Genomic DNA, 26049 nt, shown 5'->3' with positions numbered 1-26049 from the left:
AACCGTTCGTTTATGCGCAAGGCTCACAGCAGTGTTTTTTTGTTGTTCCCTCAGCATGGATCTAGCTATGTTTGCCCTTATCGAAATTTAACACAAAGTTAATTGCGGTGTATGTTGTGAAATCACAGGGCTGAACTTCCCACCAGTCTGAACACATGTTTCGACTAATTTGTTATAGTAAATGATACTTGGTATACATGTAGGCTATGCCTGCAAGTGTATGTTTTAGGCAAGATATTGTTTCATGAAACACTCATTTTGCGAGATAATGTGACCGTGCACCTCAAAACGAACATAAAGTCGCACACACTGATTTTGCATGAGGACTGAAAATAAGTGAAATGGGTCAACCTAGCCGAACTTGACTTTTTCATATTTTCTGAAGGAGCGGGTCTTCTTTTACATCATGCTAAAATTTGGTGTCATAAAACGGGCAGTAAAGTGTGTTTTTTTAGCAGTTTATCTCGAACATTTTTGGTAGAATAGTGTGATTAGGTGTGTCTTTAGAATCCCTTTTTTATTTCTGAAAAACCTTGTCCACTTTCTTCACTTTCAACTCTAATACCTTTTGAAAGGATAGTGCTACTGCTTTGAAATTTGGCGTTAATTATGGACAGAATGTGTTAATGAGGCATGCTTAATTTCAGTTTAATCTGATAATCCCTTCATTGTTGTTACTCTGGTGGTTTACTTCCTGTTTTTTGTCCCATTCATCGCACAGCCAGCACGGTTTGGTAAAGATTAAGCGCTTGAATAGACACTGTACTTCAGAGTCTCTTTTCTCAGTTCACACTTTTCCTGAGTTTGTACTTTCTTTCCAATATTTAGATAGGTTAGGAGAATCCATTTGATTTGAGTTATACATTATTTTAAAGCTTAAAGTCTGCTCTTTCAGAATATGGTCTTAACTAAAAATTCATGTCTGGCGACTTTTTGTTTGTTTTGAGGTGCAGGGTAACAAATGGAATGAGAGAGCTTTACGGACGTGTTTTTTTTTTTTTTAAATTCATTGAATCCGTCTAAAGTTCCATGTAAGGTCTTTATTTTTTGTGTCCAGTCGTCCATTGAAATGAAAATCACACTGGAAGAAATTTACAACTGTAAAACAAGTTAGTTTGCAGGATATGTGCGCAATTTTCATCATGACCTCTCCATTTTTTTTTTCTCTCATTTGGGTTTCCACTTCACTCGCTTTCAAAGCGACCTATAGTGCACAAGCGTACCCGACGTCACTATAGAATGACATATTGTTCACACAAAGAATGAACTTGCGTTTACCAGGTGACCATGATTGCCCTTCTATTATTACACTGTATCATTCAGGAAAGCATAATTTTTCTTATTCTTCTGCATTGAGGGCATTATTATGTATACACGTGTATCATTATTGAGAGATATACGAGGCTTTAAAGATCGATTTCTTGTTGTTAGCATTGTTTATACGGATCACCTGATTATCTCAGTGAGTTTAAAAGCAACATACCTGTTATCACAAGGATACATGATTTTTTTTTCTCTCTCTCTCTATCCCGTCCGTTCATGTACAAAGTGGAACAACGTTTATAAATAAGGGCAAGCTCTGTGGTTGTTTCGGGCAACGTTTGTGATGAAGGCATGTACGGAATTTGAATGGTCTAAGTATTAGAACCCATGTCCTATCCACTGACCGAAAACATCCACAGTATACCTAATGCATAATTATGCATTCAGAGCGGACTATTTGTATAAAAAAGAATGATTCTGTTCTTACAGCAAAAGCTTGTTGATGGCCCGGTTTACTACACACTCGTAGCACTATTCAACAGTCTCCCTTACAACCTGAAATACTGTTTGCTCGAGGTAGCAGCAACTAATATAAACAAACTGGATTCAAAATATTGCAAAGCGTTTTAATGTATAATGTTAGATAGCTCCTCACATCAGGACGAAAAAAAAAGTCCAGAAAATAGAATGAAAAAAAGACGGTCTATTGAATATTACAAAACGTTAGCAACATCAAAGACTGCAGTACATGTACTTGAATACACATACAATCTAGCTTGTTAACCACGACTTTTTCGCTGCAAAACGTTACTTTTGCGGCATTGTGTGGTCCGGTTTACCTGTATAAATTCATGGATATTATTTTTTTTCCTCTACAGGAACGAGTGACAATCAAAATATTCCCACCCACCCTCTATACATGCGCAATGCATATCAATGGTTAGAATGCACCACCGGTACACAGTTGTTGCTGTGTGGGGCTAGCTAGCCTCACGCAAGTTTTGTATGTCTATAAAAGTCTTCGTTAATATACACTGTCATGACTGTAAAATATTTTGCACTAAATGTCAGTGTGCTGGCGAACTAGATACTAGTCTAGATATTACGCCATGCCCGAATTGCATTGTATGTATAATATGCAGACTTCGAACAACATTGGGTTGATGGGATTTATGACTTTCATTGCCTTTTTTTGTTTGTGCACAAAGCGTCTCACTTTTATGAAACTTCTGCAGCCTTGATATACAGCATAACAATAAAGTATAGCGATATTAGATGATTGATTTACTCCATTAAAATCATACGGTAACGTCAATGAGCTTTGAATCAGATTCATTTCCTGTTTGGACACTATTCTACACACCGATGAAGTTATCATTTAATGTTCTATTATTTTAATACTTTTATGGTAGTTATTATTTTTGTTCTTTCGAGAGATTCATACCATTATTTCATACTACATTTCAGGAGGATGCATTTCATTGTATCCTCATTTTGTTGGAGATGAAATAAAACAACTTGTCTTCACTTGACTTGATTGGATATCTGGCAGGCATCAATAGAGTACGGGTGAATAATGACAAGAGTGTTTTGCAAGGACTCGTGGTGATTATGATGTTAACTGAGACGAATGATGATACAGTAACGTATTTTATAATGATGTGACGCATTGTCACCAGAATCTCAGTGATGATAATGATGATAAGAACGAAGGAGTGATGGTAATGACTGTGATTATTAAGATGCTGCTGTTGACGACGATGATGATAATAATTATGATGGCCCGTGGAATGATGGTGATGATAATGATAATAATAATGATGCTAATGATACTAATACTAATCTTCATCATCATATCATACACAATGATAATCATAATAGTAACAATAATGATAAATGATAATGATTAAAATTATAATTATGATTGATAATGATAATTACAGTCATAACCATAGCGATAATCCCTTTTCCCGTGTTTTAAAGAAATAAAATGATATAATCATTATCATTCTATTATTTTCCTTTGTTTGATTCAAGTCTAAGTCTTGGTAGGTGCATGTCCTATTGGTTCTTCATGCATGAATCTGCGTTCTGTCTCGCCACTTCTTGAATCAACGCTAGGTACCAACTCGTGATTCCATTTTTTGGTTATATTCGACTTTAATCTCAAAAGACAAATCACAAGCGAACGATTTCACATGACATTTTAAAACACCATCATTTTGTAAGCGTCATGTACTCAGGAGCAGAGCCGTACATACGGCGCTGCTCAGGAGATTTAACACACGCCCTCTATAAAGGGGAAACCCCCGAACTCAGGTTCCCCTCAGAATCCACGAATCAGAATTCTCCGCATAGTGCGTACGGAATATTAATACGGGTCGACCTCTGGGAACTCACGAGGGAGGTCACATCCCTGACCTCACAGAACTCTAGCAACGCATTGCAAGATCATTGGATGAAAGTTGGTAAGGCTGTTTATTCTCACTTTCTCAAACACATAAATCACTGAGATGTATGAATATTTTCCGTTTCCCGTTACGAGCTCGCGTTCGTCTAGACTCTTCCCCCACCCTGCTGTGCCTCTGCGTGCTGTTAGTGCGGCAGGCCATTCATGCATTGCACCACGTACAGCAATCTGTGTGTTCTGACTTCTCAACTGCTTAACTGCTTTGAGAGAAAACGCACATTTATGCCATAGACCTCTATAGTTGTTACTGCTTACATTTTTTTTCAACGAAAGGATGGCTTGAATTTTGTTGACTTTTATTTGCATGCGCTGCTGTTAGGAGGGTCCACAATTCCTATGCTTGTAAGTGTAGGCCTAAGCCCAGGGCGACTGAAAATGTACTGCTGAGCAAGTGAAATGTGTACCTAACGTTAGTTGTTCGAGAGCAGATGGGAGCCAGAGAGGGCGAGGGCTGGGTCCTAAACTCTAATTGTATATTGACACTTGAATTAACCCGTTCCTTACGGGAACCTGGTGGCTTGTGTATTAAGTCTATGGGTATGTCAGAATTCAGTATGGAACAGGATTTAATAACGAACCATACGAAGACCTCTCCTTTTTTTCTTTGTATCTTTCCTAGGCATAATTGTGATATAGTCACCACCGCTGCGTGACCGTACTAAATAAAACCCTACCTAACCCTATACCGGTACCCTAACCCTAAACGCAGGCGGTGTGGTGGGGATCTTTCTTCTTCTTCTTCTTCTTCTTCTTCTTCTTCTTCTTCTTCTTCGGGGGGGGGGGGGGGGGGGGGGTGGTGAGGGGGGTGCCAGTTGTAATACAGTGCAAAGAATAGGTTAATAAGAAGTTTTGGACTGGACTAGTAATCAGCCACCGATAAGTGTGATGATAATACATGTACTGACAAAATGATGGACAGAGGATGTGATTTTGAATCAAACAAATTGTCATTGCATTCAAGTACAGACTACCTTGTGGTATGGAGAAGTTCTTGGTAAAGAATCCTGGGTCATCCAGCAAGAAAGTGAAGACTGCTTCACGTGATTCTGACACCAGCGATGGAAAGATTTCAGCCTCTGGCTCTGGTGATGAGTTAGACCATTCAAAATCTGAGGTACACCTGTATGCTTTCCTTCATGAGTCTGTGAGACCTGTGTTTATAGTTTAAGGGATGGTCCTTGTATTGGTGAAGATGAGGATTGGGCTTAATTACCTTTTTGTGAGATACCAAGAAACCACTTAATGAAATAGCAAAGAGCATACCATTCTAAGAGAAATTCAAAGTATAATAAAAAATTTTGAAAGTTCGAAATGCCTGAGACATTAAAAAACAATGTAAAACAAAGTGATCAGAATAAAATGTGGGTCCCACCTATTATTAGAATCACTCTGTTTTGGATATCTCGGCTATTTCGAAACCAATTTCATCAACAAAATGTTGAATTCCATGTTGATTACTTGCTGTTTCTTATGTCAGAATAATTTTCTTATTATCTAACCAACAAAAATGTCAAAAATGTGAAGTTAAGTCTCAACCAAAACTATACAATCCCTTTAACTATTATGAAAAATGTCCGATCTTGCTCATGTAGATGTGAGAAAAACACCTGAGGTGGTTGTATAATTATTCATGCACAGATATTCTGTAAGAAATTGCTTAAAGGGATGGTACAGTTTTGGCTGAGATAGGGCTTCAGGTTTGGATTTTTTTGAGATAATGAGAAACCTCTCATAAACTTTTAAAGAGCATACAATGCTAAGAGGAAGTCAAAGTTTATTCAGTGAAAATAATGGTTTCGAAATGGCCGAACATGCAAAAAACAAAGAGGTCCTAACAAATGGCAAGATCCACCTTTTATGAGGTGGAGGGTGTGTGAAGCAGGTGTCCCCCTCCCATGGGTATTACGGAGCTGTATAGAATATTTCTACGCTGTAAGTTTTGTGGTCTGGTGCATCCTGAATAGAATATTTAGCTAACCTGTATTCTGATTTTTTTTTTTTTTTTAAAGCCCAAAATGTGAATTTTATGGTTGGTCAGACATCGACGTCTACATTGTATTCTTTAGGGGGATTTGTTTGTGTATGTATACATGTTTGTGTGTAAGGTGTGAGAAAAAGCTTGTCAGTGGTGTGAGCATGAAGAGTGCCCCCTTGGGTGTGAATCGCACACCTAATGTGTGAGATTTGGTAGATTGCCTGTGATGTAAAAAAAAAAAAGTAGGCCTATCCATTTCTGTTTTGATACCAAAAATGACAGATGTAAGAAATTTGAAGATGTACAGGTATCAACTCTTGTTTGTGTTAGTATACATGTGACACATGTACAATTGTATGCAAATATAGTACTTATTCACCTTCTTGCTTGTATGGACATGGGAGATAAACTGTTCAGGAACAGTGTAGGCCCAGAGATAAGCATTTGCCACAAATGGAATGCTATGCTGGTTAACCAAAACATGTCACCAAAAACCATTCTTTCTTTCATTGAAATGGACAGTTTGGTGTCACCATTTGTCATTTTACCTGCAGGGAAAGGCACCAGGCCCTCAATTTCAACTAAAAGAAGTAAAAGGGGACCTCTTCGCTGGCCCGCCATCAGACAGTTTGGCCCACTGCATCAGCGCAGATGTTCGGATGGGCAAGGGCATAGCGACAATCTTCAAGGACAAATTTGGTGGAGTCAAAGAACTGCTCTCTCAAGGTAAACATTGAAGGCTGTTGCAGGTGTAGTGTTAACCCTGTCTCTGCAATGGACTTTTGATACTGTGTACAACGATATGAAGTTGTCTTTGTCAATTAGCGCGCAAAGCACCTTCATGATTAAAGACAAATCGGTGGCTATTGAGGCTGGGCCCTAGCCTCACCATTTTTGTTTTCTTTAAACTTAGCCCTGTTTTGTTATGTTTTATTTTATTTTTCTCATTGGCTTTTGAGAAAGTGAGTTAATCCCCACTGATAGTCTTATGTGCAATTACGTGAGTTTTTTGTTTTCATGGCTTTTTGCTGTATAGTTTGAACACAAAAAAAAAGAGGAGAAAAAAATAGAATTACAGAAAGCAACCTGAATTACAGTACTTCAGAATAAAGTGTTACCATAGGACCATGCAATACTGATTATCTTTCTTGGTATGATAGATAGACTGCTAGTTTTTGTTTTGTGATTTCCATTTTACAGGAGTGAAGCCAGGTGGAGTAGCTGTACTAAAGAGGGGATCTCGTTACATCTACTACATGGTGGGTAATGAACGTAGAAGCTGACTGTACACTTGTGTATGGTGCATAAAGACAAGAACGGAAGAGAAAAGAGACATACGTACTTATATTATACATATGTGACTGAGCATCACAAAACGAACAAAAAGTTGCATAAACTGATTTTGTGTGAGGACTGAAAAAATGTGAAATGGGTCAACCTAGCCGATCTGACTTTTTCATATTTTCTGAAAGAGCAAGTCTTCTACATTATGCTAAAATTTGGGATAATAAAACGGGACGAAAGTATGTTTTTTAGCAGTTTATTTTGAACCTTTTTGGTAGAATAGTGTGATAAGGTGTGTCTTTAGTGTCCCCTTTTCATTTCTTAAAAAACCTTATACACACTCTTCACTTTCAACTCTAATAACTTATGAAAGGATGATACTACTGCTTTTGAAAGTTTGCATTAATTGTGGACAGAATGTGTTTATAAGGCATGCTCAATTTCAGTTTAATCTGGTAATCCCTTCATTGTTGTTACTCCGGTTTTTTTTTTTGTTTTTTTTTTTATGTCCCATTCGCTGCACAGCCAGCACGGCTAGGTAAAGATTAAGCGCTTACATAGACACTGTACTTCAGAGCCTCTTTTCTCAGTTCACACTTTTCCTGAGAGTGTGCTTTCTTTCCAATATTTAGATAGGTAAGGAGAGTCCATTTGATTTCAGGTACACATGATTTTAAAGCTTGAAGTCTGCTCTCTGTTTGTTTTGTGATGCAGGGTCACATATGTTGATAGTGTGAGCATTTTACTTATCATTGTTTAACTGCTGTATGCCTTGGTAGTTTGCAGTTTCCTAATAGATTGTTCAGTGATTGCTCTAAATCAAGGCATGATTATTGTTCCCTTCTATCCTCTCAGTTTTGTAACCACTTAGAATATCTGATTTATTACAGAATGTAGTCACATGACGCAGGTTCTGTACAATTTTGATTTAATGTTACGGTTTACTTAACCCGTTCCTTATGGGAACCTGGTTTACCAGGTTTCCGTGGGAGCAACTGATATACGGGAACCTGGTTTACCAGGTTCCCAAAATGAAGACAAGGTTGCCTGCTTCAGTGGCCTAAATTCATGTTTCTTTGTGTTAAACTGCTCAGAAAAGTGGGTTTGATAAAAAGATCAGAGTTTATTCTATCAGGATTTGTTCTCCTGCTGTTTAAAAAAAGGGGGGTTTTACAGTATTATGTACCTTTTCCTGATTTAGTTTTTTGCTTGTTCTGCTGTAAACTCGTACGAACATGTACATAATGATCAAGGCTGAGATCACTAAGAAATGCGGGTTCGCTGACCCCAGTCAGCTCATTCAAGTACCTGGTTTTGTGTAGAACAAAAGATTCTGAGAGCTCATCAGCGCACGCTCTATTCATACCTCGCACCCGATTGATATTTCCATTGTTCACGGGCACATGTAGTTGACCGTAGAAAGGGGGACACAATGAAGCGCTTGACTGCCTTCACACAGCTGGATTACCAACCTGTGTGCCTCTCTGTCGACGGGCGAAAAGAATCTCGTTTGGGGGCATTAAAGGCACTCAGAGAATTGCGGAAGGAACGGGTTAAATAGTTATGGTAGTCTGGTCATTATTATACTTCAAATGGTGATGTAGGTTGGCACATTGTAGAATTTCAGATCTTCAGAAAATTCTTTGGCTACACAAATGCCTTCAATAATTTGTTGTTCAATGAGTTTATTCTTCAGAATTTTGGTATTCTATCAGTGATGATGATGAATGTTATGGTATGTGTGTGTTCCCAAATTGTTGCAGGTAACCAAAGAAAAATACTGGCAGAAGCCAACATATGACACGGTTCGCAAGAGCCTGCAAGCAACCATGGAGCACTGTCGGCAGCATGGTGTGAGGGCGCTCTCCATGCCGCGCATTGCCTGTGGACTAGATGGCCTGAAGTGGGACCGAGTGAGGCAGATCATTTGTGAGATATTCACAGACTCGAATGTCTCTGTGACCATTTTTACCCTATGATACAATGCTCCATCGTGCAAAGCTGATAGCGTGGATAGTGGATTGTGAACAAAGAAGTCAAGTGACCGCCTAGCAATGGGTCAAGTATCAATATGTGAAACTTGGTTGCTGATGATTATAGAGTGATAAAAACTGGATTTTTTTTCCCTGAAAAATCTACACAGATATCAACGTCACAGGCACTTGTGTTGGTATCTTTTCCTGGGACGTGACAATCTTATTGACTTATTTTGTTGTGTGATCCTCAGATGAATCGGACTATGCGTCTTTCTCAAGAATCTGACTGTATCAGTGGTCCTGTCTTCTTTTTATTTTCTTTGTGCTGAATCTTATTCATTTCAGACAGGTTTGCAGGAGCATGCGTTTGTAAGATGTGGGGAATGCTGCCCAAGTACAATAATGAGTGTCATTGCTCAATTTAAAATGACAAAAACAAAGTTAAAGAGATGGCTGCCATATCTTTCTGTCAGTGTTTGAATTTTGGTCTATGCCTTCCATTTGCATTGTAGTAGTACAGCGAACTCACAGTTTGAAAGGATTTTTTTCAGGGTGTTGAAGCTATGAAAGTTATGTGTTCGCTTGCGGGCATACCATTTTATTTTGTTATTCTATTTATCTTTTCTTGAAGACTGAAAAAAAATGCCACCATTAAACTTGCCATATGCCAATGTTTGTAGCATTTCCATTATCATTTCGCAAGCAAGAGCAGAAATAATTCATCAATCTGTAACAGTCTTCATGGGGCTGCAGGAGAGTCAAGACATTACAAGCAGAGAGTTGGTCTGTCTTTAGTTGATGATCAAAATACCACATCCATCCCTATTTCTCACAGTATTCTTAAATTCCAATAAGCTTTATACAGGTGCCTGTAGATTGCCGTAGCCAGTGGGTTTAAATACCTGCTCAAAGGCATAATATCTGTGGAGGACCATCAGAAGGGGTTGAAAGTTAAAGGCAATCACTTGTACTCTCAATGTTAAGTACAGTGCACCCCTGTTATAACAAACACGGTTATAACGAAATTCCAGTTACAACAAAGTTAAAATTCTGGCCGCAGCAATATCCACTCTATGTATTTCTATCGTTTACTTGTTCGGTTTCAACAAAATTTCGATACACGTGTATAACGAAAGAAAACTGCTGATCCCGAGAACTTTGTTATAACGGGAGTTCACTGTATGTCATATGCTACACAATCCGAAACACAGGCATGCATATTTTGATGAGTAATATAAACTAGTTTTGAGTTTGATTCCCATCAAAGAAGTTGATAATTACTTGTTCCATCAGGGTTCATTTTTGTTCGCATTCTGAGTGTTCTGTATTTAGAGTTAGTGGTACAAAGCTGTCACCTTTTGTTACCTGTATGAAGATTTTACACTGTATTAAGAAACTTTGTTCCTTTGTATGTGCAGAGGATTCCCGTTATAATGGACTCGGTTATAGATTAGAACGAAGTATAAAAATCAGATCCCAGTATCATTATCTTTATAATTATCTTTATATGCTTCACTTATTTGGTCATAACAACATTTCATTGTAACAAAAGGGAACTGACGGTCTCCAGGACTTTGTTTTAACGGAAGTTGCCTGGTTTGTGCATACAATTGTATTTACAACTCTGTTGTGGTATGGAGAATATTATCACCCCTTACCTAGTGATGAGTACCTGCCCAAGGACTTACAGTTATGTTAGACATCAAAGTTGTCCATGTTTATCTTGTTATGCGTATTGACAAAATTTCACTTGCCATGATATATGACTGCCAGGGAGATTGGAATAGGAAAAGAGATGAACATGTTACGTCAGTTTTCTTCAGTTTGAAGGAGTTTCATGGTTCATAATCATGTTAATATAATTATTTTTTCATCAAAGTGGCTTCAACAGTGTCTGGCTTGTTGTTTCTCTTGCATGCAAGTCTCTGTTGTCATTACATTTGTCACATTTCATAAGGATGTAAAGAGATCTTTCGGTGTACGTGTAGAAATGCTGTAAAGGCACAGTGAAACATGCCTGTTAATGCTAGGAGTCCACTGGGCCGGAGCCAGTTCGCGCCAGTTCGCGCCAATGCAATTTGCTGTGGCGCCTAGTGTCGCCAATAAGGTGCTTAGTGGCGTGCAGTGGCTCAAACTGCCTCCCAACTGGCGCGCGGTGGCCCGTAACGGCGGCAAAAATTGAGTTTGGCGGCAAGAAAATTTCAAAATGTTTGAAATCTTCGTCGCGCCACTTTCAGCGCGAAGTGTTCACCAAGTGGCACCAAATGTCGCAAACAATCCGCCTATTGGAATCCACTGGAATGTAATGGCGCGCGCCACGTTGCGCCAATGAGATTTTGCGCCACGTGGCGCCACTTGGCGCTACAAAGGCGGATAGTCCGCGCCAAAGCGTTCCAAATCAACAGTGGCGCGAGCCAAACGGCACCTGATTGGTGACTATTTCGCGCCGAATACCACTTGGTTTCCGCCAAATACCACTTGGTTTCCGCCAAATACCACTTTGTTTCCGCCATTCGGCGCCACTTGCCGCCTATGGAAGCATGACTGCATCGCAGGACTTTCTCACACAACTTTCAGTATTCGACTCGACAACACCTCTGTAGACGCAGTTTTTCCTTCACAATTTCTACAAGATTTCACATAATTTTCAAAGAAGATGCCCCAAAAAGGCAACAAAGGCAGTAGCAAGGGGAAGAATGACAAACTTGAGCAGTCCAAGAAGAAGGACCCCCAACCCAAGAAGCTCAAATTGAGCTCCAGGCCCCCTGCAAGCAGCAAAGATGACGAAGAGGATGAATATCTTCGCGTGGTGGCGCTGGCTCAAGCTGATAGAGGCTCCGCTCCAAGACCTTCTACCCCTGTCCAAGATGTTGCTCCACACCTTCCACCCCAGTTCACTGTTGTTGTAGATCTGGGCATCAGATTGATGGCCAACCCCACCCACATCGATCCACACGAACTGGTACTTTGAATCTACGAGAGCCATTAGGACAACCGAGAAGAACTGCTTGTAGTTGAAGTAAAGGCTGCCTGAGTTCTTGGGCTTCTGAATACGGATGTGCTTTCCATCCAAGGCTCCCAGACAGCGAGGAAGATTCCATCTGACTTCAAAGTCACCTGCAACCTCAAGCCAGCCTTCATTGGTTGTGGGGAGGGAGATGACTTCTGCAGCATACTCATCCATAGCTATCGCTCTGGCTACGTCAGGGACAAACTTCTGGATGGTTTCCTTGCCCACTCGGAAGTTGCAACCCAGCTCGGTATAGGTGGCCCCAGTGGCGAGATGGCGCAGGAAGACGCACAACTTGAGACCAGGGGGAGTGGCCTTCCTGAAGTGGGTGTCCTTCTTCTGCAGATGGAGTGTAAGCCTGATCAACAGCTCATCAAACATCTCTGGGGACAACCTGGTGTACCTGTAGTTCTTGAACTTCCTCTTGTCATTCTCCCTCAGCTCATTCATGAGGGTATGGTACTGTCCACGTTCGGCCCTCAGCTGAGGGTGGAGCGTGAGTCTTAACCACCACTTGTGTTTCCTTTTCTTCTTACGAGGCTCTTCTTTTTCAGGATTGGCCACCATAAGTTGATAGGCAGTGGCCACCTCAACATCTCTCATGATCTTCTGATGGAGCAGTATCATCACTCCAACATTATCAAAAGCCTCGGACATATCGAAATTGTAAATAATAGTAGAGAATTTGTTCATACAGCAGCTGAGGAGGTTCTGAACCAGGTAGTCGATGGCCGATATTTATATAGTCGGCAAGTAGCGCAAAGTGGCGGCAAGTAGCGCAAAGTGGCGGCAGGTTTAAACCAATTTTGCGACCGTTTGGCACAAACTAATCACTAAGTGGCGCAATGTAGCCGTCCATCGGCGCAAATGGCGCCAACATGGTGAAATTTGGAATTAAATAGCCGTGTAATGGCGCGAGCTGGCGCACCATTTTGAAGCAAGGCAGGTGGCATTTGGCGCACGCCATATGACACACAGTTTATTCCACTTGGCGACATACATTCCGAGCGAACATTAATTCGGCGCCACAGCGAGCCACTACGCGCCAAACACATAATCTTTGGCGAGAACTGGCACCAATTGGCGCCGGCCCAGTGGACTCCTAGCATTACATCACCCACAATTATTATACATTTATGTGATGTCCACAAACTGACACACACACACACACACACACACACACACACACACACATATATATATATATGCAGATTATATAAATAAATGAATAAATATATATATATATATATATATATATACATATATACACACATGGATGGAAATAGAATTATTTGAATTTGGATATTAATGGTCAACACTTTGCCTCTCATACCTCGCACACACACACACTCAATATGCACATGCGGTACACAAAAGCACAACGGAGTAACCCTATTCTGAAAGAGTTTATGGTCCATTTGAATAAAACAATTTAGAGTACAAACACCACATGAAGAGAACACTGTCTTACATGATACATATAATACAAAAGATGGACATCATAGAGATAGTAGCATCACTCCTTTATAGTCACATTGTGTAAGAGTCCTGCGATACATAATCCTATTATGTACTGAAAACGCACCATTTATGACACATTTCGATTAAGATAATTTGCAGGATTTACATCAATCCCCGCTGATGTGGTAAATTCCGTTTCCCTTTACCCAAGAAAGTCAAACTTGTAAGACAAAGTTTCATTGGGAGCACGGACAAGTTTTAATACAACATGTAACTCCATCGCCGAGAGTTGCTGCAAGCACTCTGTAATTTTCCCTTTTGTTTTTGACGGCCTGAACTGATACTTATGATACGCATAAATTATCAAAACCTAGCGTGTACTCATTATGGGGTCAAGGGGCAAAGCCCAACCCTGTGATAGAACATTGCTTCCACGTGGCATGTATAGTGGATATTTAAAGACTCCTGACTATCAATCGGCGGAACGCCAGTGAAACTCGAGTCCAGTGCTTTCGCCCTTGGATAAGATGTTTTTTAACCAGCATGTCCCTCCCCGACCCAGGTGTATGAATGGGTGGTATGTTGCAGGGCCCACTGGTAGAGGCTACCCTGGATAAAATGAGACCTTATGATGATGATGGTGGTGGTGATGGTGATGATGATGGTGATGGCGATAGCGAGATGGTGATAGTGATGGTGATGATGATGATGATGATGAAGAAGATCATGATGAATGATGGCGATGACCATCGTTATTCATCGAAACATTGTTGAAATGTCTTCCTCATGACGGCCTTGTCCTCGATCGTCTTGGACAACTGTTGGAGGCGTGTCTGGAATCCTTCCGCATTCTCATTTTATTTGCATCAATCTGTTGAATTAAGATAGAGCAAAAAGAAATACAATGTACGACCGATAATGGGAAGGAGTTAGGAGAAGGAGTGAAGGGGAAGAAGAACAAGTAAATAGTGAAAGCAGGAGGAATGAGATTACGTATAAAAGGAAAGGAGGAGGACAATTTGAAGTCGGGGAGAAAGAAGGTAGAAAAAAAAAGAGAAAAGGGGAACACACGTAATGGAAAGGAAATAGGAGGGGAACAAAAGAGAATAACGGATGGCGTATAAAACTCAATTGAAACATATGGGATTACGTGACAGCAAATTTCGGAAGAAAGCCCCAACATATCAATGACGTGTCGGTTAGTCCAAGGTAACGATCTAACCACGGTGGAACAAAGTCAAGTGTTAATCACAATAATGTGCTTTCATGATAGGAAAATTGATTATCGGAGAATACTTCTCCGGATAGTTACCTTTACGCCACACCCAGCGCATAACATACATTACGCTCATGAAAGTGTTGGGGCCTTTGCCGTTTCTATAGATCTTATTGTCGTATACAAAATATGACGTTAGTGAAGTTCCAGCGTTTTTAATTCTTTTTGGTCAGTTTCACACTTATTCATACTCTATCCACCTGAATATAGATCTCGTTTCCTCTCTCTTTGTGGTAGACCCTCATTGATCAAAATGTACGTCAGACATTTTTAACCAATATAGAGTCGTTATCTATTCTCAAATTCAGGATGAATGTAAAAGCAATGAATGCTAATGCAACATGTCTTCAGAAATCTGCAGGTAAATTCAGCTAGGGCAACTACCCTAAGTTCCAATGATCGATTTTGACACCGGCTCCTCAGAAGCAAGAACGTCAACCCAAGAGGTGTTGCAATTCCAAATGTTCGACAAACTTGTCATCCAAAGCGGAGTTGCAATTGCAAATTTGTGACACAATGTGTTGCAATTGCAAATGTGTGGCGATAAAGAAACCCACCACGTAATGCCGACTGCCTCATCCGAATAATGTCCGCCAAGGGTTCGTCCTTCGGGCGCGGCACGTCGACGAAGCTCGTTTCGGTGGCATTGAGCGAACTGTTCAGCTTTTGCTGGAGGTACTCCTCACGCTGTCTCCGAAGTTTCCGCTCCATCTTACTGTCGCTTCGAAGCAGTCTCGCTCTGCATTGAGAACATAATAGCTATTGTGTGTGAACTGGTGTAAAAGAACGCTTTTTGAGCTGATGAAGATTAGTGATGTGATCATTATTTTTCAAAATACTGTAAACTCGTAAACCATCGTAAATTGTGTTTAATGTCAATTCCTTTATTATACGCTGCGGCCACAGATGTCAAAAGGTGACTTGTATGTGTGATGCGCGACCACCGCACCAAGTGCATTGGAACTCGTGAACTGAAGAAGTGGTCGCCATTGGCTTGAATCTCTCTTTGAAATAAATTTCTCAGACTTGAAACATCGTGATAAGAGCTAGAAAATGGTTTTGTGATCAGATGAAACTTCAGATCAAACGCAGCTGGGCATCGCCCACAACTTGTGTTTAATCTTGATGTCCGGTCACTGAAAGAACTGTCTTTGATAATGATATTGTTTTATGCGTTTTCTTGATTTCAAAAGCCAATTTTCAGGCAATGCATCCTCTTAATGATTGCTGTATAGCGGGTCCCCATATCGTACCTTTGTGCTGCGTCTCCGCCACCCTCCATCGTTGCCGTTATTGGCGGAAGCAATGAGCCGGGCCTGCGTCAAACGTAGAGAGCATATTATTGAAGTGAGTATACCTCCAGTATGCTATTACGGACAACAATAGGAGGTGACCCTATTTTGCCCTGTCCTTTAACTCGAAACAGGCACCATAGCCCTGGGAATTACGTTAGAATTATAATGACGAATCCATGACAAAACGATCAGATCAGAAGACTGTATTTAAAGATAATGTATTGCACGAGTGTGTGCAGGACTTAAGCACCACCGTCGAGGTCGCCATAGCATATCAAAAAGCAGCATTGAACATAATGTTCATTGTGAATACTGTTGATATATATTCCCTGTTTCATTTTTTTTTTTGACTCACTGTAACACAATTCGAAGTAAATCCTGCGAGACCAAATGCGTAACTATGGAGGACTACGATGTTTATTATTCCGACGCACACAAATTCTCTCCACACCTGTACGTAGATGTTCGTAATCCGAACATTTGTGGCGTTACTCCGAAGGTTTGTTATTCCGAAAATGAAATAGGGTTTGTTACTCCGAAGGCTCGTTGATATGAAAAATAGAGTAAAGGTTCTTGATTCCTATAGCTAAGGTTCTTTAATCCGAAAAGGATACACGCTCGTTATTCCGAAGGTTCTTTAATCCGAAAAGGATACACGCTCGTTATTACAAGGTTCTTTAATCCGAAAAAGGACCCGAAAAAGAAAAATGTCTATAAACGAATCATCGGAATCACGAACGGAATCGGAATCATTACGTAATTTACAGATTAACTGTTAACAGTTCGCATTTCATTTAGACATATTATCTTACCCTTGTATCCCTCATAATGTTCTTAGTTAAAATTGGATATCTTACCCTAGACGCTGAAATTCCATTGCATTATCAAAGAGAGAACTTCTTCTTCCTGTTGTATGCTTAGGCAGAAACCTTGGCGAGGTCACCGTAGGCTCGTTGTCATCGTCGATTTCGATGTCCCAGGTTGAATTCTTTGACAGATGCAAAGTTCCTGGCATCGGTAAAAAAAAGAAATTAAAATCATAAAGTGGATAATCTGCATCCAATATGTGCTCTTACTCCTAATGTGGTATTTCAGAGCAGTTTATAATAGGCCATGTCATGAGATGCATTCAATTGGAATACAGAATTTTGTGATGGCTTTTAAAACTATATTAGATCTTATTGAGGGAATTTACTACCTTTTTTAACTCTGTTCCGTCCAAGTTGTGTCGGAGTTTGAAGCGTGTATCATACAATTTTCGATGACATTTTGCCTCCGAATGATAGTGGAGTCAGGCATCCACACACAACACACAACACACAACGGACGATCATAAGTCACACTCGACGCAAAGACACTTACATAATTATAACAGCTGTATGTACGCGAGAAAACACACACATACAGTTTATCATTCCGAAAACAAACACACACACAAACACTACACACACACCTCTAGCATGTCTAGTGTCTGTAATATCTTTCAGACTATTATGTTATACTTACTACTTCTCGTGTCTGATTGTTGTTCGGCTCTGTCAGTGTAGTTGCTCCTACTCAGCTCTTCGTGATCCTTTTTCTTCCTCCTTTGTCTCCCTCTCCTTCTGACGTCACTGCCGTCATCATCATCACTCCGTCTATCTTGTCTCCTCCTCCCTCTTCTTGTGCCACCTCGCTCCTCTCCTCCTTCTCCTCCTTTTTGTCCTCTTCTTCTGTCATCTCCTCCGCCGTCGTCATAACTACCATCATTTAATCCTCCTCTTCCTCTTCCTCTTCCTCCTCCTCCATCTCCTCCTCCTCCTCTTCCCTCTCCATCACTCTGTTCTCTTTTCCCATCATCACCATCATCACTATCATCGTTTCCTTTCCCCTGTGCCACCTGTTGCTGTTGCGCGACGAGGTTCTTCAAAAGTTCTTGCATGGTCTCCATGTCAGCCTGCATCTTCGCAAACATGACATTATTTCTCTCGGTGAGTATGTCGACTTTCCTACTCAGACGCGCGATACCTTGCATCTGGGCTGGATTCTTCTGATCCTGCAGAAATTCTTCCAGTTCCATCAAAGAATTCTGTACGATAATAAAGGCAGAGAGCATTCGGAATATAAATTCCGTTAGATTAAGTTTCAAGAGAGAGAGAGAGAGAGAGAGAGAGAGAGTGTGTGTGTGTGTGTGTGTGTGGTGGGGGGGGGGGTGACATTGGAAACATATCATACATAATATACATTACAAGAATGTACCTCCATCACGTGACTGTGTCTAGCCAATCACTAACCGGTATTTGACTAACCCATTTGATATAAAGAAATAGTAATGTGCTTATGTCAAGCTGCGTGTCACAATCCTTGTTTACTGTAATTTAGTATGAATTTTGAAAGCATTGTTACTCCTCATCCCAATAATTAGGCGTTTTCACATCAGCCCGATAAAAATCCAAGCTCGAGATATTTTTCGCAGAAAATAGTCAGCCAAATAGCGCGCTATTTCGAAACATCGGGCTGATGTGAAAACGCCTGATATGAAATTTTGAAACTTGGCTCAGTAAAACCGTTTAAAAGTTGTTCAAATGCAAAATTCTGAAAATCATCCGGACGTACAGTATTGGTGGAAATGAGAATTGGGCTTTTAACTTTTTGCGAGATACCAATAAAACACTATAGTACAGAGCATACCATTTTAAGAGGAATTCAAAGTTTATTTGATGGAAATCGGGTTTGAAATGACTGAAACATCAAAAAACAAAGTAAAACAAAGCGATCGTAATAAAGTGTGGGTCCCACACTTTATTAGAATCACTCTTTTTGGATATCTCTGCCATTTCAAAACCAATTTTCATCAAATAAACGTTGAATTCCTCATAGAATTACATGATCTTTCATATTTCATAAGAGGTTTCTCATTATCTCACCAAAAAAGGTTAGGAACATGAAATTAGGTCTCAATCAAAACTGTACGATCCATTTAAGTTTAAATACTGCACCCTTCCAAAAGAAGAATTTCGAGAAACCCGAATAAAGTGCTACAAGGTTAACCTGGATATGGAAAGTAGCCTTCTTTAAATCCTCTCCTTCTTCAGTCACGACATCGTCGTCGTAGTAGACGCTGAGCGGGCTGCAGTGTTCCCGGATGTACTTGTCGTATTTTTTCCTCGTCCTCTCGAAAAGTCCGTCCTCGATGGCTAGCGTGATCTTTGCCTGCTGGATGAGGGCAATGGCGGTCGCGTTGTCGTAGATCCTGACGGCAGAGGGCGATAAACACGATGAACAATATTTAGTTTCATATGCCTATTAGTGATTTGTGACTAGTTTTCCCTCCTCCTCTCTCCTGCTTCTTTTTATTTCTTCTTCTTCTTCTTCTTCTTCTTCTTCTTCTTCTTCTTCTTCCCTTTCCTTTCCTTGTAATCTGCTTTTAATAAACAGATAGGCACAATTTACTATAGGCTTTTATTATGATCGACTCCTGAAACAATAATAATATTAGTGCAATGAATGTGTCGCCGGATTACAAATCGACAAGACTTCATGAAAATTAATGAAAGCAAACTATGAACTATTGATGGGAGTTTGATAGCAGGTGTGGTATAGCACATTTATCAATAGCACTGACGATCTGTATTGAATGTCAAAAAAGTGAATTATATTAGCGTGTGTTTATGTGGTGTGGGTGGGAGTAAATTACTGCTGATGGTGTGTGTGCGTTACATATAGGGGCGCTATGGCATAGTGGACATGGTGGATAAGACTCCGGACACCCAATCTGAGGACCCGTCGAGTTCTCTTCCCGCCCAGTGCGAATACGTCCTTGGAGAAGATGCTTATTACCCACCACGTCCCTCTCGACCCAGGTGTATAAATGGATACCTAGCAACACTAAGGTAATAACAGTGACAGGAACCCCTGGTACAGCAGTGGCAAGATTGAAGAGGCTCCCCTGGATAAAGAAGACCTTATCAATTATAGCAGGATGAAGGGGGGGGGGGGGATGGAGGTTGTAGAAAATGTTTAGCTACTCCACGACGTACACTGTCTACCAACTCCACTACCATACCTTTGGAATGTGTTAGAGAGCATGGCAATGAGCACGTTGAGGCATAGGACGGCGGAGATTGTTAAGAAAGACACGAGCAGGATGTACGCCATGATCGCGTTCTCCTCACGCATCAACTAGATGGAGGAGAAAAACAATTTGATAGGAAGAAAAGATTATAAAAAAAAACACGGAAAGACGTATGCAGAGGTCAGGGCCAATAAACATAAACTGGAAGATTACTGGCAGTGTAGGCCCTATACTGCTTTGGGTTTGAGTATTATCAGAAACTTTTGCAGCGCAGAAGAATATATGTCTATAGGTTTTGCGTTTTATGAATTGATATATTATCATTACTATTATTATTATTATTATCATTATTATCATTATTATTATCATTATTATTATTATTATTATTATCATTATTATTATTATTATTATTATCATCATCATCATTATTCCTATATTCTCATCAGTTTCAAATATTTTTGATAGAGGATGTCAATAATGATGCAGGAATGTGAATTGCTGGTTTCTCCTACTGTCATGCACCACTACCACTACCACTACCACTACCACTACCACTAGCACGACGATTACTTCTACTTATACTGCTATCTACTACTACTACTACTACTGCTACTACTACTACTACTACTACTACTATTAGTATTACTACTACTGCTATTGCAGCTACTGCTGCTTCTACTACTGCTTATAATGCACGTACATTGTATATAAAATTATGCTACTAATGTTAGTGATACTGGTAACATTATGATGAAAAAAATGACACTATTGATCTCTTCTCCTTTTTATAAGTTAATACGTATGAATATGATTATACTAAACTGAAAAACACTGGACAGCAATAGAAAGTACCCACTTCTGTTAAAGACCGCACACAAAAATCCCCCCCCCCCCCAGAAATAAACAATTTTTTGTACACAGGTATGCTGTAATATCCATTAGTAATCACATACCCAATAGCAAGTGATTATCTTTTGCAAAGAAAAAAAAATGACATGCACAGCATCTTGGTCACTGAATCAAAAGTCACAAAATGTAACAGACTGAGCCTTACAAGTTTTACGCAAAACTCAGTGTCATAGGACGAAAAAAAAACCAGTCACAAACATCAATTTTCAATAATGTGTATGTCCTCCTCATGCCTGGACACATTCTAGGCATCTCTGACGCATGCTCTGGACAAGCTGTCTGACGTAGTCATGGGGAAGTTCTGTCCATTCCTCCTGCAGAGCTTGGATCAATGTTGGTTGTTTAAAAATGTTGAGTGGCCATTTTTGCATGGTGGAAAGTGCTTTTGTGTGGGACTTTTGATTCAATGACCAATATGCTGTGCATGTCAAGTTTTTCTTTGTTATGAAGACATTCACTTGCTTATGTGCATGTGATTAGTAAGGGGCATCGTAGCACACCTGTGTACAAAAATTGTTTATTTCTAGGGGGTGAATTTTTGTGTACAGCCTTTGACAGAAGTGGGTACTTTCTTTTGCTGTCCAGTGTAGTTACTAGGCCTACTGCAAAACCAACACAAAGAATAGTACAACTTTTATTCCGTACACCAGACAAGATGCCCACTTTTGCCGCCACAGCTATGAAATGAATCTACATGAATAGAGTTCTTGATTCTGAATGGCTATGCAAAAACAAGAGAGATACATTATTATTCATATAAATGATTGATGGGCTAAAACTGTGGAGAAAAAAAAAACTTACATCAAATTCGTATTCATCGACCAGCGTGATCCGGAATAGACTGTACATCATCTGGTCTACGGTTGCCATGCTGGCAATGGTTCCGTTAGCAACGCGCACCCCGCCAAAATTCATCCAGAAGGCACAGGCTGTCGTCAAAACAAGCACAATCAATGATTAAACGACATAATCATTTTATCCCCAACTGCTACAATCTAGAATATACTTATAAAGGAGAGGATCTCTTTGATACAGTCTTTATGTGTTTATTATACATAATTGATGTCAATTTCAATAAAATCATAATTGAATATATTTCACGTAATAGATTTATTGTATCCGATCAAAGTTTGCTTACTGTGATATGCAGTTGAAATCAAGCAGAACAGCAAGATTATGGCATCAAAGTGTTGATGTATGGAACAAGATTGTATCACGGTCACGATTGTAGCTATTTATTAACGAGTAGACGATATAGGCCTAATCTGTGTCTCAAATTTACGTAAGTTTGCTGAATGTGGGTAGTGATGCGGGTGGGATGAAGTATAGGGATACAGGTTAAACGTGTGGGGACAATGTTGAGGCATACAACTGCTTCTATTTCATTTCCTTTCTTTGACTTATTTGTACCCTATATGTTTGGTTGATTGTTGTTGTGTCTTTTTATGAGGGATTACTAACAAAGAATGATCTTATGAGAGATTTATGCAGTAGCACTCAACTGGTGTACAAAGAATTATAATTCATGACCCAGGCTTTATTTATCGGGAAAACATCAATCACTAGTTTGAGTGTACACAAAGTTGTAAATATTACCATTTCCATTTTCAAGATCTACGTCAAATCTCACCATAGGGGATGTAGAAGTTGGCGTAAAGGAATATGAAGACGCCGAAGTCATTGAGCACCAAACCAAGCATGACAATGAAAGGCCCTGTAAGGCATAGGAAGAAAAAGAAAGAAAAATCACAAGAATAATTGAAAAGTTTAATCGCAAAAAGTGTTAACGCCATTCTTTTTTTTTAATAATGTGAGATATTTGCGATAGCAGCTGCAACAAAAACAAAACCTAAAAAAGATTAAATATTTGATGTCATCACTTCATAATACTCTTTGTTACTCAACAGATAGGGTGAGAGTGAAAAGGTTTATTTTGCTATACTTGATGATGAACTTTAAAACCTTAAGATTTTTAAGACTTACACTTATTTCGCTTTGCGATCAAACTTATACTGATTTAAGTAGTGTATGACTCTAATTACATTTGCCAAGAGATTGTATTTCGGGCTTGTTGTCAACAAGGTACAGACAGAGCAGAAATCTTGTATGTTGCAATACTTTCCGTCATTCCTGAGCCTTGCGAAAAGTCATGCGAGTAACATTTTTAGGTAAGTGATTTGATGCAGGTATAGCAGAAAGTCCCTATACCAACTGTAATCTATTCATATGAAATAGAAACGTAAGTATACACTGTTAGAAAAAAATCAACAAGGTTGTTTAAAATTTTAAACAACCACAAGTTAACCGGTGAATCGCTCAACTGTTGTTTAAAAATTAAACAACACGTAGTTGTTTAAACTTTTAACCCTTTGTTGTTTAAAAATTCTAAACAACTGTTGTTTAAAAGAAATTTAAACAACTGGGTTGTTTAAAAAAGTTGTTTAAAAATTTAAACAACTGTTGTTTAAAAGTCATTTTATACAACTGGGTTGTTTAAAAAAAGTTGTTTAAAAGTCTAAACAACTGTTGTTTAAATGTAATTTTATACAACTGAGTTGTTTAAAAAAAGTTGTTTAAAACTCTAAACAACTGTTGTTTAAAAGTCAGTTTATATAACCGGGTTGTTTAAAAGTAATTCTATACAACTGGGTTATTTAAAGCAAATATTAAATATTCATGTTTAGAATTTAAACAGTTCTTAATCCCATATTACTGTACAACTCACTTGTATATAAGCACAATAACACAAATATTTATTTTTTTGGCCAATTATATATTTCAGCACATTTTCACTGTCTATATTGCTGACATCGTATCATTAGAAAACCTTCAATCGGTCAATATGTCCATCGATGTGCAAACTTATTACAAATAACAAATTGAGCCAATCAAGAATTGTCTCATCCATTTTCAGAATATATACAGAGTAACAATTCTTCTTATACAGTTAACCTTTGATAAGTCGAAGTTCTCGAGAACCGAGAAAAATGTGTCGACTTGCGCGGATTTAGTAAAAATATGCAGTTTGACTGCAGAGGAAAAATCACGAGCTTTTGTTATGCTTGAGTTAAGTGATTTCCCAGCTGAATTGACCTCGACTCATCTAAAGATTAGTGTATTGTCAAATGTACATTTTGATTCCACTTACATACAAATGGGGCGCTTAACGCCGTAAAAATCACATTTCACAATATTTCAACTAAACTGCAATGACAAATTGAATTTGAAACATGCAATAATTAAAGAATTAATTATTATGCATAACATGGATGTGTTCAGCTTGAGATTATCTATACCTGTGCCACATTGAATATTTTGTTGCTTCATTTCTCATATTGTGTGGGTGCATGGGGACCATCAGTTGCCCTCAGATGGGTCCAAAAGGGCTAACTGAATGAACAGTACACAGAGAATGTAATTTTTCAGAATGCTTTTACAGTCCAATGCACACCTTACAGACACATTATCCAGTTTTATAGTGATCATACCCTGACAAGACAAGATAAATCTTGAATGAGTCTTATTTCCTGGAATAATTATCTGATTTTCTTAGAACCACTGACTTTGTTCTTGAAGTGTTTGTCACTATTACATGCGCTTGGAAATCTCATAAGCGAAGCATAAGGGAATGACCCTCTAAGGATTTGCTTTTCTGTCCCAACACTGTACTTTGTTGCCCCACTAAGAAAATATTACTGAAGGTATTGCACTACACAGCTTCTCTATTAACTAGATCATTTTTAACAATGTTCAATTTGATGTAACAACATTTTGAATCATTTCAGTTGCAATGCTTTTGGGGAACATCTGCAATAGTAAGTCAGGGGTTATTAGATTATATTTCCTTGACAGTACAATGATGACTGTAAATATACTGCAGATGGAGAAACCATTCACATTAAGAAATAAGTTTTATCTCTTGTGAAAATTCTACTCCATACCCATATTCAGCATATCTGAACAGACCAAATAACATATACAGTACATTGTAATTATAATGAAATTTACTCCTGTTTACTGGTGTAATTTGAGAAGTCATACCTGCTACCAACACATACAGTTGTTTTTTTTTTCATAACTGGGATGTGCCAAGTACAGCACATCTGTCCAGCAAAGATCATCTCTGTCACTCCTGTGATAGAGATGGCAGTAATGAAGATTACTCTATATACAATGAAATAAATTCATAATGGAAATATACATTCTACGAAACAGTTCATCTTGAATTTTATGAAGGCCACATTCAGTACAGAGTGTCACCTCCATTATGCTCAACAGATATGAGGTTTTAATTTCACAATTGCTATATTTCTGAAAATTGACTGTCATGCTTCAGTATAAACCTGTGAAGATCTTGCCCGATATTTCATTAAGTCACTACTATGCAAAATACCCTTTTTAATTCATTTCTAGCCCATCTTTATCACAAGTTTTCAAGGGCCAACATTACCCACTAATAGGACAATCTTCTCATGACCTTTGATCTTTCCATGTGACATGTATCCATTACTTATTGAGTTATCCCTTACAAAAAAAAATTGTATGGTACATGTATGGTATGGCTCTATGGTGTATGGTAAATCTATGGTACAACTCTATGGTAGATGATTGCTCTATGGTATACCATATAGTGTAAATATATGGTGGGAATATTGCATATATGGTACATCTGTATGGTAGATGCTTGTTCTATGGTATACCATATGGTGTAGATACATGGTGAGTAGACTGCATATGGTACATCTCTATGGTAGATGCATGTTCTATGGTATACCACATGGTGCAAATTTATGGTGAATAAAGTGCATATGGTACATCTGTATGGTAGATGCTTGTTCTATGGTTTACCATATGGTGTAGATACAAGGTGAGTAGACTGCATATGGTACATCTCTATGGTAGATGCATGTTCTATGGTATACCACATGGTGCAAATCTATGGTGAATAAAGTGCATATGGTACATCTGTATGGTAGATATGCGTTCTATGGTACACCATATGGTGTAGATACAAGGTGAGTAGACTGCATATGGTACATGTCTATGGTAGATGCATGTTCTATGGTATACCACATG

At 39.1% G+C, this 26049-nt stretch overlaps 2 protein-coding genes across 2 annotated transcripts in view; one reads left to right on the top strand and one right to left on the bottom strand.

Annotated features, from left to right (window-relative positions):
• The first annotated feature begins 4712 nt into the window (after window positions 1–4712).
• Window positions 4713–9110, top strand: LOC139736802 (ADP-ribose glycohydrolase OARD1-like). The gene is made up of 4 exons (XM_071647465.1): window positions 4713–4847; window positions 6263–6434; window positions 6909–6967; window positions 8756–9110. The coding sequence occupies exons 1-4, from the start codon at window positions 4713–4715 to the stop codon at window positions 8969–8971; spliced, it is 582 nt and encodes a 193-aa protein (XP_071503566.1). The 3' UTR covers window positions 8972–9110.
• Window positions 9111–14305: 5195 nt separating this feature from the next.
• Window positions 14306–26049, bottom strand: part of LOC139736800 (uncharacterized) — a 48766-nt gene continuing 37022 nt past the window's right edge. Inside the window, exons 12-21 of the mRNA XM_071647464.1 lie at window positions 22604–22687; window positions 21775–21902; window positions 20056–20171; window positions 19041–19242; window positions 17890–18078; window positions 17517–17817; window positions 16868–17018; window positions 15969–16031; window positions 15273–15454; window positions 14306–14310 (exon numbers count right to left, since the gene is read on the bottom strand). Of these exons, the coding sequence (XP_071503565.1) occupies window positions 14306–14310; window positions 15273–15454; window positions 15969–16031; window positions 16868–17018; window positions 17517–17817; window positions 17890–18078; window positions 19041–19242; window positions 20056–20171; window positions 21775–21902; window positions 22604–22687 (1421 nt within the window). The remainder of the gene's footprint in view (window positions 14311–15272; window positions 15455–15968; window positions 16032–16867; window positions 17019–17516; window positions 17818–17889; window positions 18079–19040; window positions 19243–20055; window positions 20172–21774; window positions 21903–22603; window positions 22688–26049) is intronic.

The sequence above is a fragment of the Diadema antillarum genome, unplaced genomic scaffold (assembly GCF_040938485.1).
Source record: "Diadema antillarum isolate AM-2024a unplaced genomic scaffold, OU_Dant_1.0 seq00000663_RagTag, whole genome shotgun sequence".
NCBI classification, from domain to species: domain Eukaryota; kingdom Metazoa; phylum Echinodermata; class Echinoidea; order Diadematoida; family Diadematidae; genus Diadema; species Diadema antillarum.
The sequence above is the reverse complement of the archived record's forward strand: the minus strand, read 5'-3'. Positions and strand labels throughout refer to the sequence as shown.

Excerpts from the sequence above, each read along its gene's own strand:
- LOC139736802 (XM_071647465.1), top strand. The coding sequence starts at position 4,713 with ATGGAGAAGTTCTTGGTAAAGAATCCTGGGTCATCCAGCAAGAAAGTG. Across the intron at positions 4,848-6,262 it reads TAGACCATTCAAAATCTGAG|GGAAAGGCACCAGGCCCTCA; the intron begins GTACACCTGTAT and ends TTTTACCTGCAG. Across the intron at positions 6,435-6,908 it reads CAAAGAACTGCTCTCTCAAG|GAGTGAAGCCAGGTGGAGTA; the intron begins GTAAACATTGAA and ends TCCATTTTACAG.